At 60.9% G+C, this 12,111-nt stretch overlaps 1 protein-coding gene across 1 annotated transcript; it reads left to right on the forward strand.

Moving 5' to 3' along the window:
• Positions 1 to 391: 391 nt before the first annotated feature.
• FHOD1 (formin homology 2 domain containing 1) lies at positions 392 to 11,614 on the forward strand. The gene is made up of 21 exons (XM_014949091.1): positions 392 to 519; positions 651 to 715; positions 3,234 to 3,301; positions 3,403 to 3,508; positions 3,700 to 3,794; positions 4,339 to 4,450; positions 4,532 to 4,626; positions 4,718 to 4,861; positions 4,961 to 5,175; positions 5,334 to 5,444; positions 6,716 to 6,837; positions 7,070 to 7,959; positions 8,206 to 8,358; positions 8,503 to 8,685; positions 8,925 to 9,044; positions 9,230 to 9,391; positions 9,491 to 9,681; positions 9,762 to 9,954; positions 10,058 to 10,211; positions 10,297 to 10,473; positions 11,180 to 11,614. Exons 1-21 carry the CDS (start codon positions 392 to 394, stop codon positions 11,260 to 11,262), a joined length of 3,567 nt encoding a protein of 1,188 aa, XP_014804577.1. The 3' UTR covers positions 11,263 to 11,614.
• The last annotated feature ends 497 nt before the right edge of the window (positions 11,615 to 12,111 follow it).

The raw sequence follows: 12,111 nt of genomic DNA on the forward strand, positions 1-12,111 counted from the left end.
CCGCAGACCCAGTCCCCGCAGGCAGAGGTGATTCATCTGCCCAGATGAAGGCACCAGCCCTGGGAGGAGATGGATCCTGCCCTGGTTGCACCCCGGCTGACTAAGTGGAGCCTCAGGGAGGGGTTCAGCCTCTTGATTGCCAAGGAGCCCTGCGGCAGCGGAGCCGCCCTTGCTCTGCTTTTTCCCAGCCTGAGGGTCTGTGTTTCTCCCCAGTCTGCCACCGGGCTGGGGTGGAGGGTGCTGGGGCATCTCCCTGCAGGACCAGCACTTGGGGACAGAGTGGGACCTGCCACCTGGAATGCAGCTGTGGGTTTGGGGCAGGTGGGAGGGTGAACCCGGGGATGCTGCATCCTGCGGGAGGGAGGGAGGGATGTGGTGGGCACAGGGACTTATGGGCTGTTTGCATCCCCAGCTGGAGGACTGCACGCTGCAGGTCTCACCCTCTGGACACTACCTGGACCTTGACTTGTCCCTGCTGGAGCAGAAGGATGATCTGGAAGGTTTCTACGAGGAGGTCAGGTGAGGCCCATGGGGTGGCAGAGCCTTCCGGGGATGGGACACGGGGCATGTGAACACTGGGGATCATGGGCAGGGGGGGGCCACGGTGGTCCTGCTGCAGGTGCTCACGTGTTGTTTCCCCCCCACCCTAGGAAGGGGAGACGGCCAACACTCATCCTGCGCACACAGCTCTCCGTCCGGGTCCATGCCATCATCGGTGAGTGGGGGCTGCTCCCTCCTGCAGGCTGGTGTGGGCCCAGTGGCTCAGCCCCCCCGGAGGATGGGGGTTTGGTCTCCACAGTGGGTTTTGACCAGGCTTTTGGTGATGGAGAGAAGGAGTGACACAGCCCAGGGCTGCTCCCGCCCCATCACCCCCTCCAGAGGCGTGGGGAACGTGGTCCCCATGATGCTGGGGTCAGGGGGATCCCCTCTGGGTTAATCCCCTCCATCCTCAGAGATCGGGACTTTCCCCTCTTCGGCTGGGAGCCCGCTGCAGATATTTGGAGTCATTTGGGCAAGCTCTAAATATAACTTTGCAGGACACAAACAAATAGCTCTCACGCAGCGGCAGCCCACGGGGAGGTCCTGCAAAATATTCAGGATTATCAAGCACTTTTTTTTGTGGGTTTTTTGTTGTTGTTGTTGTTTTTTCCCCTTAGCAGGGGGGTCAAACAAGCGCCGAGCAGAGCCGTGCCGAGCAGGGCAGGGAGCCCTCTCCCTGCAGGAAGGCCAGGGTTGGGGTCAGACTCTTTGCTGGCAGTTCCCAGGCTCCGGCTGAGCCCCGAGGATGCTCTGCTTTCCCTCTCGCCTGCTCTGACAAGCCCATAAACCAGCGGAGGAGGTTTGCTGGGACCTCATGTTTTACATTGGCCTGTCTGGAAGGCTCCTTGGACAGCTCAGTCCCGGCTTGTCACAGCTCTAAAACTGACCCGAATAACTCAGGATGCTCAGATAACTCCATTTTTTTTAGCTGCAGGAAGCGCTGGCTCACGACGCCTTCGGTCTCCGCTAATTAAAGCGGGGCTTTCCAGCTTCCCCTGGCCCCGGCTGCTCCCTGCTGGCTCCTGCCCGCTGTCCCCATGACCATGTGTTATGGTTTGAGAAAACCCATAACAATCTATTGTCATTTAGACAATTATTCTATCACCCGATGACCCCTCCCCACCCGGAAAGGAGAATCGGGGAACACAAAGAAACACAAGGGTTGAAATATAAATAGATTTAATAGACTAAAACTAAATAGTTAACAACAATACTAAAGAACCAGTATTAATCCCGATACTGATATAAGATACAGGAATTATACTCAGCCAGTTATATCAGTAGGAAGCTGTGTGCTCCCAGCAGGGACAGCAAATGGCGGACACTGCCAGCGCAATGGCTTCAGGAGGAAGGGAAGGCCTCAGGGGTCCGGCACCGGGGCAAGGAGTTGTCTGGCCCCACCGCCATCAAGGGAGAGCCCCCTATGCAGCAAATTTTTCTAATGTATATTGAATGTGAGGTTCATGGTATGAAATAACCCTGTTGGCCAGCCTGGGTCAAATGCCCAGGCCTTGCTCCTCCTTGTCCCTGCACCTGGCAAGGCTCAAAAACACTAAGACCTTGAATCCCACAGAGCCTGGCTGGCTATAAAGTCAATATTTTCACAAATTCAGACACTAGAGTCTTCTAGAAGTGCAATTTTCCCCAGTATTAGAAGAAAAGTTAGTCCTGTGTCTCTCAACCCAGGACACCATGTCATCTCCAGCCAGGCTCCAGCCTGGTGACCGGCCTTTTTGTCCTCGAGCAGACGGTGTCACGCTGCCCTCCTTCCCGTCCACTCCTTCCCAAGCCACGGGGCCAGTGGGGGCTGCGGGGCCGTGCCAGGGCTGTGCCCAGGGAAGGGGATGGCTAAAAGTAACTCAACCTCCTGCCCTTGTTCCAGTTTCGGTTCTGCACAGGAAACCAGAGGGGATATTTATGTCATTGCTGGGCAGAAAAAAAAAAGAAAAAAAGGAAATGGAAATAGAGGAAGGTGGCAGGGCTGAAATAAGTAGTTGTGGAGCTGCAGCTGCTTCCACCCTGGGTGTCCGACAGCCGGGCGGTGATGGCACCGGGGTTGAGCCAGAACGTGGGGTTTTCCCGGGCACCAGGAGCATTTTGGAGCCCCAGTCCAGCAGTGAGCCCCTGCAGGGTCAGGCCGTGGCATCATGTCATAGAATCATAGAATCATTCAGGTTGGAAAAGGCCCTTGGGATCATCGGGTCCAACCGTCAGCCCTACTCTACAAAGTTCTCCCCTACACCATATCCCCCAACACCACATCTAAACGACTCTGAAACTCATCCAAGGATGGTGACTCAACGCCCTCCCTGGGCAGCCTATTCCAGTGTCTGACCACTCTTTCTGTGAAAAACTCTTTCCTAATGTCCAGTCTAAACCTACCATGTTGGAGCTTGAAGTCATTCCCTCTCGTTCTGTCACTAATTACCTGTGAGAAGAGACCAGCACCAACCTCTCTACATTGTCCTCTCAAGTAGCTGTAGAGAGTGATGAGGTCTCCCCTCAACCTCCTCTTCCTCATACTAAACAGTCCCAGCTCCTTCAACCGCTCTGCGTACAATTTGTTCTCCAGACCCTTCACCAGCTTCATTGCCCTCCTCTGCACCCGCTCCAGCACCTCCAGATCTCTTTTGGATTGAGGTGCCCAAAACTGGACACAAAACTCCAGGTGTGTGTCTCTGCTTTCCTTCCAGAGAAGCTGTACAACTCACAGGGGCCGGAGCTGCGGAGATCCCTCTTCTCCCTCAAGCAGCTCTTTCAGGTAGGGTGATGTGTGTGGTGGAGGGGGGGGGGTTGGGGAGGGGGCTGGATGCCCGTCCCTGCCTCCCCACGCTGGGGTACCACCTGGCCTTCACCCCACAGGAGGACAAGGACCTGGTGCCAGAGTTCGTGAACCTGGAGGGGTTGACGTGCCTGATCAAAGTGGGGGCAGAGGCCGACCAGAACTACCAGAACTACATCCTGCGGGGTTGGTGTCCGGGTACCGGGCAGCTCAGGGAGGAAGGCGGCTGGAGTTTGGTGGGGGGAGCACGAGAGTTTGGCTGGGCCACCTCGCAGGCAGTTTGCCAGCCCTCGCCCGTGGCGTGGTGACGCTGCACGGGGCTGGGAAGCCCTGTCCTGCTTGCCACCCCATCACCCTGCCCGCTCCCTGCCTTGCAGCTTTGAGCCAGATCATGCTCTTCGTGGATGGGATGCAGGGTGTCATCAACCACAACGAGACCGTCCAGTGGCTGTACACGCTGTCAGGAAGCCCGGTAGGTCCCCCCTGCCCTTGGAGGGGCTGCCTTTGGCTGTCCCCCTGCACCATCCCTCGCGGGATTTACCCCACCGTCTGCCTTTGGGTGCCCTGGTACCTTTGGGTGCCTTGGGTCCTGCTCCCACCCATCTGGAAGTCACGCAGGGTCTCCAGAGGTCCCTGTCCTGCTGTGACCATGCTCCCGGGCACGGAGCTTGAGTGAGAGGGTCCTCCTCCAGGTTCCTTCCTGGTGCCCCTTGGCCATCACCTCGACCATGCTCCTGGGCACAGAGCTTGAGTGAGAGGGTCCCTCTCCAGGTTCCTTCCTGGTGGCTCTTGGCCATCAGCATCGATTATGCTCCTGGGCACGGAGCTTGAGTGAGAGGGTCCCACTCCATGTTCCTTCCTGGTGCCCCTTGGCCATCAGCATCACAGCTTTAATCTGATCCCTGGCCCCAGGGCAAAGCCTCCAGCCCTGGAGCATGGGCACATCCAACCCACACTGCCCTGGCATTGTGCTGGCAGTCCCCTGCCACCGTCCCAGCCACCCTCCCTTGTCCCAGTTTCGCCTGGTGGTGAAGATGGCGCTGAAGCTGCTGCTGGTGTTTGTGGAGTACACGGAGCCCAACGCCCTGCTCCTCATCCGCGCCGTCAACGCCGTGGACCAGGCGAGAGGTGGGTGCAACCCCGGCCTCCTGTGGGGCAATGTCCCCTCCCATGGCCCATCTGTCACCTTCCACATGTTGCTTTCCCCAGGCACGTGCCCGTGGTCCAACCTGATGGCCATCCTGGAGCAACGCAACGGGGCTGACACGGAGCTGCTGGTGTTCGCCATGACGCTGATCAACAAGGTGTGGGGAGGGGGTGGCAGGGCATCCCCACAGTGCCCACGCTGAGGTGGGGCTCAGCGTGGGTCACACCGGTCCCTCTGGTCCTGCTCAGACGCTGGCAGCCCTCCCAGACCAGGACACCTTCTACGACGTGACGGACTGCCTGGAGCAGCAGGGCATGGAGCGGGTGGTGCAGCAGTACCTGGCCAACAAAGGCACCGATCTGGACTTGAAGCAGCAGTTCACGCTCTACGAGGTGAGCGGAACGTCCCGTGGCAGGGGGGAAGGTGGGTACGTGGGGTGGCAGGGGCACCTTGCCTTGCCTGGGTGCCATCTTCCCCCATCCCCTCCACAGAGCGCTCTCAAGCTGGAGGATGACATGGAAGAGCCGCCCTCGGGGGGACGCAAGGAACGGAGGAGGACGGACGAGGGACGGCGTGGGTGGCGATCCCAGGGTGGCTGCCCGGAGCCCAGCCCTGATGCCCAGCCACACCTGGGGTCCCCTGGCACTCCAAAGGAGTCCCCCACCGAGGACACCCCATCTCTCCCCACACCGAGCAGCCCAGTGGAGTAAGTGTGGCTGGAGGTGGCCCGTGGTGGGGATGCTCCTGGGATGGCAAAGGTGCTGGGATGTGGCGTGAGCAGCGCTCGGGTCCCTTCCTCCTACCAGGGTGGAGGAGGACAACCCCAGGGGACCTTCTCTCAGTCCCTGTCACCTTTTCTTCCAGACCCTGTCCCAGCAGCACCTACAACAGTGCGTCCAGCATCCGGCTCTCCCTGGCTTCCCCCCCAGCTGAGAAGGAGCACCCCCCGAGTCTGGGCGAGCGCAGCGTCTACAAGTAAGGAGCCAGGAGGGGCTGGGTGCATTGCGGGGTCCCCATGGGGTGGCAGAAGGGGGGTGGTCCCAGGGAGCGTGGAATGCACCTATCCCAGGGGTAAACAGGGTCTGGACAGGCAGCAGAGCGGGAGAGCAGCGTGACGGGGGAGGAAGCATCCCACGGGGTCCATCCAGGGCGTCCTTCAGGCACACGCGGCTCTGCTCCAGCTCCTCCTGCCTCCTCCTCTCTGCCCACGCTTTGCCCTCTCCTCTGCCCACTCTTTTTCTCTATCTTTCCTTTTGCAGGCTGCGCCAAACTGCCCCTGTCTGGTAAGTGCCCGGGCTCTGCACGCGTGTGCTCCTTCCCGGTGGGATGCTCCGGTGGGAGCAGGTTCTGCCCCCTGTGCCCACCTCGCTGCCCCCCTCCCTCGCCTCTCCCCTCTGAGCTCCTGCCAGCGGGACCCCAGCCCACTCCCCCTCCATCGCCAGCATCCCCCATGGGGTGATGGCACCCTCTGATCTCCCCCCTTCTTCTGGGGTGAGCTGTCCCTACCAGGGGGGTGGGGGGGCACATCCCTCCCCAGGGCTGGCATCACCATCCTGGTGGCAAACTGGGTGGCTCTGGTGGGGGAACGGTGCCCCGTCTTGCCAACACCCGGTACCATGTGGTGCCTGGGCTGGAGGGGGTCTCTGGGGCTCTCCTGGCTCCCCACAAATCCCGGGGCCACGGGGTGACAGTGGAGTGAGGTCCCACACGGGTGCATGTAGGGGGCACAAGCCCCGGGGGGGCTGCCAGAAGTGGGGGGCTAACCCCTCTTTTCCCTCAGGCGGGAGGATGCTCCCCCCTTGCGCGGGGACAAGCCTATTTTGAGGAAGTTTGAGTAAGTAGAGGCATGCGTGTGTCTCCAGGCATGCGCTTCCTCGGGCTGGAGGCATCTGGGCTCCGGCCACGCAGGGCATGAGGAGCAGGAGGGTCCCCACCAGCCTCTGCCTGGACACCCTCCTGGGTTTTTGCAGCTTTTGGAGAAGGGCGGTGGGACCACCAGGTCCTTTGGTGTCACCAACAAGTGACAGTGGCACCTTGTTGGTGCCTTTGGCTTCCATGGCTTCCCTGTCCCCGAGCTGTGGTGGCATCACCTGTCTCTCTGCAAAGGCTCAGAGGAGGTTGAATCCTGCGGGTCCCCGATGCAGTGTGGCCAGTGCAGTGTGGCAGTGCGGTGTGGCATGGTGTGGTTTGCCCCTTGTCCCCATCCCTGCCTTGTTCCCAGCCAACGTCCCCCCCCTGTCTCGCAGAGCTCGCTTCTTGGAGAACCTGGCTGCGGCCCAGAAGGAGAAGATCTCTTCCATGGCCAAGGGACAGCTTGACGTCTTCGGTGACGCTGCGCTGGAGCCTGGGACGGAGCCACCCAGCATAAGTAGGTGCTGCCGGGGTGTGTGTTCCTGGCTCTGGGCTCACCAGGGTCCCCAGGGTGGCTGTTAGTGGCCCCAGAACCGTGGGAGGCCCGGGTGGTACCTCCCTGTCCTGCTCTAAACTCCAGCATCTGAGCGTGTCCCTGCTGGGGAGCAGGACCCCCAGCTCTAGGTGCAGCCCAGCAGCACTTGTCCCCTCCAGGTGGGCTGTCCCAGCCTCTGCCCCTCTCCCTGCAGGGTCTCGCCTGGCTCGGCCGGACACCACCGACTCCTGCGGCACCATCTCCTCCGACACCAAGTTTATGCTGGACATGCTCTACGCCAAGGGCTCCTCAGAGCCGGGCAGGGAGAAGGTTTTCCCTGAGGTCCCGTTGTCCCCCCTGGCCCAGGGTGGGGCGGAGATGGATTCCGAGGGAGGTGGCAGCCGGGAGCAGGAGGGTGCTTGGCTCCGCAGCAGGTCTCCAGATGGGCCAGTGGCCAGCGCCCACGCCAAGCTGGCACGTGCCATGTCCAGTGTAGACGCCGAGACCCACACACAGAAGCTGGAGAACACAGGGATGATGCCCATCAAGAAGGACATGGAGCTGACGTGGGAGCGCCTGGAGGCCAGCCCCATGCAGCTGAAGATCAAGGACTTGGACTTCACCGATTTGGGGGAAGAAGAAGACTTTGACGTCCTGGACACAGGACCCATGACCAACGGCTCCTTCCTTCCTTCCCGCATTGACGCAACGAGTGCTGGAGGTCTCATGGTTCCCCCTCCACCTCCTCCCATCCCTGGCTGCCCACCACCTCCACCTCCACCTCCTGTGGCTCCTGGCTGCCCACCACCTCCACCTCCACCTCCTGCAGCTCCTGGCTGCCCGCCACCTCCACCTCCTATGGTTCCTGGCTGCCCACCTCCCCCAGGACTGCCAGACCCCTCAGCAATGGATGGTCCCACCCAGGCCAAGAAAAAGAGGACAGTAAAGCTCTTCTGGAAGGAGCTGAAGCAGCTGGATGGGACTGTGGCGCCAGGCAGGTTCGGCCAGGCAACAGTGTGGGCGTCCTTGGAGAACGTCGAGGTCAATGTTGCCAAACTGGAGCATCTGTTTGAGTCACGGTCAAAGGAAGCGCCAACTTCAAAGGTATCAGTGGGCTGGCACCCATCAGTCAAGGGGACCTGAGGGGTGGGAGGAAGGTTCTTACTTCCTGCAGGGACCCTATGCATGCACTGTCACCCCTACCCTATGCTGAGAACGGGCACCCGCCGTCTGGAAGCTTGGTGGGGACATTGATGGGCAGTGCACAGGTTTGGCTCTCCATCAGGTCCCTGATCAGCCCCCTGTGTCCCCTTTGCCTGGCTGTCCCCATCCATCCTGTCCCCTTTGCAGAAGGCCATTGATGGAAAGAAGGTGGTGGTGGTGCTGGATCCCAAGAGGAGCAACGCCATCAACATTGGCCTCACGGTGCTGCCACCCGTGCACATCATCAAGACAGCTGTGCTCAACTTTGATGAGTTTGCAGTCAATAAGGAAGGGATTGAGGTGAGCACGAGAGAAGCTCAGCCCCTCTGAGGCCCTCTTGAGAGTTGTTTCCCCTGGCCAGGAGGCCTCTGTGCCATGATGCTTGTGCTGCCAGCCCTGGGGTGACATGTCTGGAGTCTAACACATCCTCTTTGCCTGCTCTAGAAAATCCTGACCATGGTCCCAACCGAGGAGGAGAAGCAGAAGATCCAGGAGGCCCAGTTGGCCAACCCTGATGTGCCCTTGGGCTCTGCGGAGCAGTTCCTGCTCGCTCTGTCTTCCATCAGCGACCTCACGGCCAGGCTCCAGCTCTGGGCCTTCAAACTGGACTACGAGAGCTTAGAGCAGGTACAGAGCCATGTACCCCATGGCCTCTCCGTTCTCCCAGTGGTGCTGAGTGCTGAGCCAAGCATGTTCCTGGTGGGGACCAGCCATGTCCAATTAGGGGAGGTGCTGTCCTGGCTGGGGATGTCCCCAGTGCAAGCATGGGCTTGGGTTGACCATGAGGTGGTTGTTCTCATGGGCAAGGGTGAATGCTGAAGGGAGAGGGTGGCCAAGAGGTCTCACCTGCCTCTCTCCTCACCCAGGAGATTGCAGAGCCGCTCTTTGATCTGAAGATGGGCATGGAGCAACTGGCCAGAAATCACACCTTCAAGTGCATCCTGGCCACGCTGCTGGCCATGGGCAACTTCTTGAATGGCTCCCAGGTGAGGAGCAGGGTATGGAGGGATGTGGCCTGTCTTGAGTGCTGCAAGGATAGGACCAGCAAGGTGGAGCATGTGAAGCTTGGGATGGAGGTTGGGTGGTTCAGGTGCTGGTGGGGACCCAGTGGGTCAGCGTGATCTGCTGGCGGAGGGACAGAGATGCCCCACTGAGTTCATTGGGCTTTCAGAGCAGAGGCTTTGAGCTGGGCTACCTGGAGAAGGTCTCAGAAGTGAAGGACACGGTGCACCGGCAGTCCCTGCTCCACCATCTCTGCCAGATGGTGGTAGAGAAGTTCCCAGAAACGACTGACCTCTACTCGGAGATTGCCTCCATCACCCGCTCTGCCAAGGTGAGGCAACGTAGATGACACCTGGCCAGGCAAAGGTGCAGGTCCCATGGTTGCCCAGCTCCACTAGCATGGCCGAGGACTGATGTCTCACTCTTCCAGATTGACTTTGACGAGCTGGCCAACAGCCTGGTGCAGCTGGAGCGGAGGTGCAGGGCCTCCTGGGACAACCTGAAGGTGATTGCCAAGCACGAGACCAAGCCAGTGCTGAAGAGCAAGCTGACAGACTTCCTCAAGGACAGCACCCAGCGCATTGTCGTCTTGAAGGTGGTGCACAGGCGCATCCTCAACAGGTCGGTGGCTCGAGGTCCTGGGGAGGCAGCGGGAACCCTGTGGTCCTGCTGGTGGCCCTCCATGACCAACGTCCCCATAGGTTTCACTCCTTCCTGCTGTACTTGGGGTACCCCGTGAGCACAGCGCGGGACGTGAAGGTGACACCCATCTGCAAGCTGCTGCGGGAGTTTGCCCTGGAGTACCGTACCTGCCGGGAGCGCGTCCTGCAGCAGCAGAAGAAACGGGCCGCCCACCGCGAGCGCAACAAGACCCGGGGACGGCTCATCACCGAGGTATGGGGCTGCTCGGCCAGTCACCACCACCGGGTGATGACGTCCCACCAGGTCATTGACGTCCCCACCAGGTCATTGATGTCCACCTCTCCTCCCGCTGCAGACCGAGAAGTTCTCCGGCATCGCTGAGGTGGCTTCGCCGCCCGCCGTGGTGTCCAGCGGCCCCCAGGAGCAGATGGAAGCGGGTCATGAGAGCATGAAGAGCCTCCTGACCTCCCCCACGGACGCCCCTGCCCGCCGCAGCCGGCCCAGCCGGGGTAGGAGCGGGGCGGCAGGGGGGCTCAAGGCGTGCCCGGCTGGCTGGGCACAGCTGATGCCAGCGTCCCTGTTGTCCCCGTGCAGGGACAGGGCATGTCAGCCCGGCCCAGGGCTCTCCGGCCCAGGAGGATGTTCCCAGCTCCCCAGACGACGCTTCGGATGAGATCATGGACCGGCTGGTGAAATCGGTGACTCACAACCCCAACCCCCGGCCCTGCGCCAACAAGGAGCGCAGGAGGTCCCGCGGCAATCGGAAGTCCTGTAAGTCCCATCCCTGTCCCTGTGCCCCGTTCCCTCTCTGTCCCCATGCTCTGCTCCTGTCCCCGTGCTCTCTCCCTGCCCAGATGCTTTTTCTCACCTCTGTGTCCCTGTCCTTGTGCCCTGTTCCACCTCAGTGGCCTGTTCCCCGTGTCCCTGTCCCTGTGCCCTGACCCATCTCTGTGTCTCTTGTCCCACCTCAGTGTCCCTGTCCCCATGCCCTGACCCACCTCTATGTCCTTCTCCCTGTACTCTGCCCCCTGTCCCAGGCAGTGCTGGCCCATCCCAGCTTCCAAGCTGCCTGTGATGGTCCTGGGTGGCTTTGGGGACAGCAGGGGTGCTGCAGGTGTCCAGAGGTGTCCCAAGATGTGTCCCCATCCCTGTACTCTGTCCCATGCCCAAGAGGCTCTTTCCCATCTTTGCCTCCCTGTCCCATCTCTGTCCCTCTCCCCCATGTCCTGTCTCATCTCTGTCTCCGTTCCTCTTCTCTGTCCCCATGCCTTGTCCCACCTCTGTGCTCTTGTCCCCATGGCTGTCTCCTTCCCCACTGCCCACCCCTCACCACCCATGCTGAGCCCACCTGAGGCCACAGCAGGAGGTACCCTGAGACCAGATCGTGCCACCACTGCCCTCCCCAGCGTGCCAGGGCCACCACGTGGAGATGCTGGCAGCCAGCACTTGCCAGTGCCACCCTCTCCTCTTCCCACAGTGAGACGGACGCTGAAGAGCGGGCTCAGTGACGAGCTGGTGCAGGCGCTGGGCCTGGGGCGGGCACCCGGCATGGAGGTTTGAGGTGGCCAAGGTGGCTCCTGCTGCTCCCCACCACTGGCAGCCCCCCGGGCAGGACGTGGTGGCAGCCCCTGCTGCTCCAGGACGGGCACCCTCTGCCACCTCTTCGTCTCACCTCACTTTTCCCTGCCGGCGTCGTGCTCCCAGAGGTGCGGGCAGCAGGACAGGAGTGATGGTCCCAGATCTGCTCCCTGGGGGCCAGGATGGAGGATGCTCTTCGCCCGTGCGTGGGCACAGAGCCTTGGGGTTTGTCTTCTCAACAGTATTAGAGGGGTCAAGGGGCTGGACACCCAGACCATCTCTGGGAACTGGGTCTGGCCCGTGGCCACCATGGCAATAAAATGATCTGACACGCTGCTGGTGTCCCTTGTCCCTGCGCCGGGGTCACCCCCACCGCTGGGTGGGGAAGCTGGAGGCTCCTGATGCCATGGGCTGGAGCAGGCAGGGCCAAGGGTGATGGTGGTAGGAGGGAAGGGCTGATGCTCTCTCCAGCATCCCTTGGGCAAGTAGTCACCCTGGTCCTTCGCAGGATCTGGGTGCTGCTGGAGATACCTGGGGACCCTGTCCCCCTGCAGAGCCCCGAGAGGCTGGGGAGATCATAGAATCATAGAATTGCCCAGGCCGGAAGGGACCTCCAAAGGTCATCTAGTCCGACCCCCCCGCAGTCAGCAGGGACGCCCCCAACTAGACCAGGTTGCCCAGGGCCTCGTCGAGCCTCCCCTTGAATATCTCCAGGGATGGGGCCTCAACCACCTCCCTGGGCAACCTGTTCCAGTGCTCCACCACCCTCACAGTGAAGAACCCTCTCCTCATCTCCAGTCTAAATCTGTTCCCCTCCAGCTTGAAGCCATT

This window comes from Calidris pugnax, unplaced genomic scaffold (assembly GCF_001431845.1).
Source record: "Calidris pugnax isolate Ruff unplaced genomic scaffold, ASM143184v1 scaffold30, whole genome shotgun sequence".
Classification (NCBI taxonomy): Eukaryota; Metazoa; Chordata; class Aves; order Charadriiformes; family Scolopacidae; genus Calidris; species Calidris pugnax.

Coding starts and splice junctions, on each gene's coding strand:
- FHOD1 (XM_014949091.1), top strand. CDS start 392: ATGGGCTGTTTGCATCCCCAGCTGGAGGACTGCACGCTGCAGGTCTCA. Junction 3,509..3,699: donor CCAGAACTACATCCTGCGGG/GTTGGTGTCCGG, acceptor CCTGCCTTGCAG/CTTTGAGCCAGATCATGCTC. Junction 4,451..4,531: donor CGCCGTGGACCAGGCGAGAG/GTGGGTGCAACC, acceptor TGCTTTCCCCAG/GCACGTGCCCGTGGTCCAAC.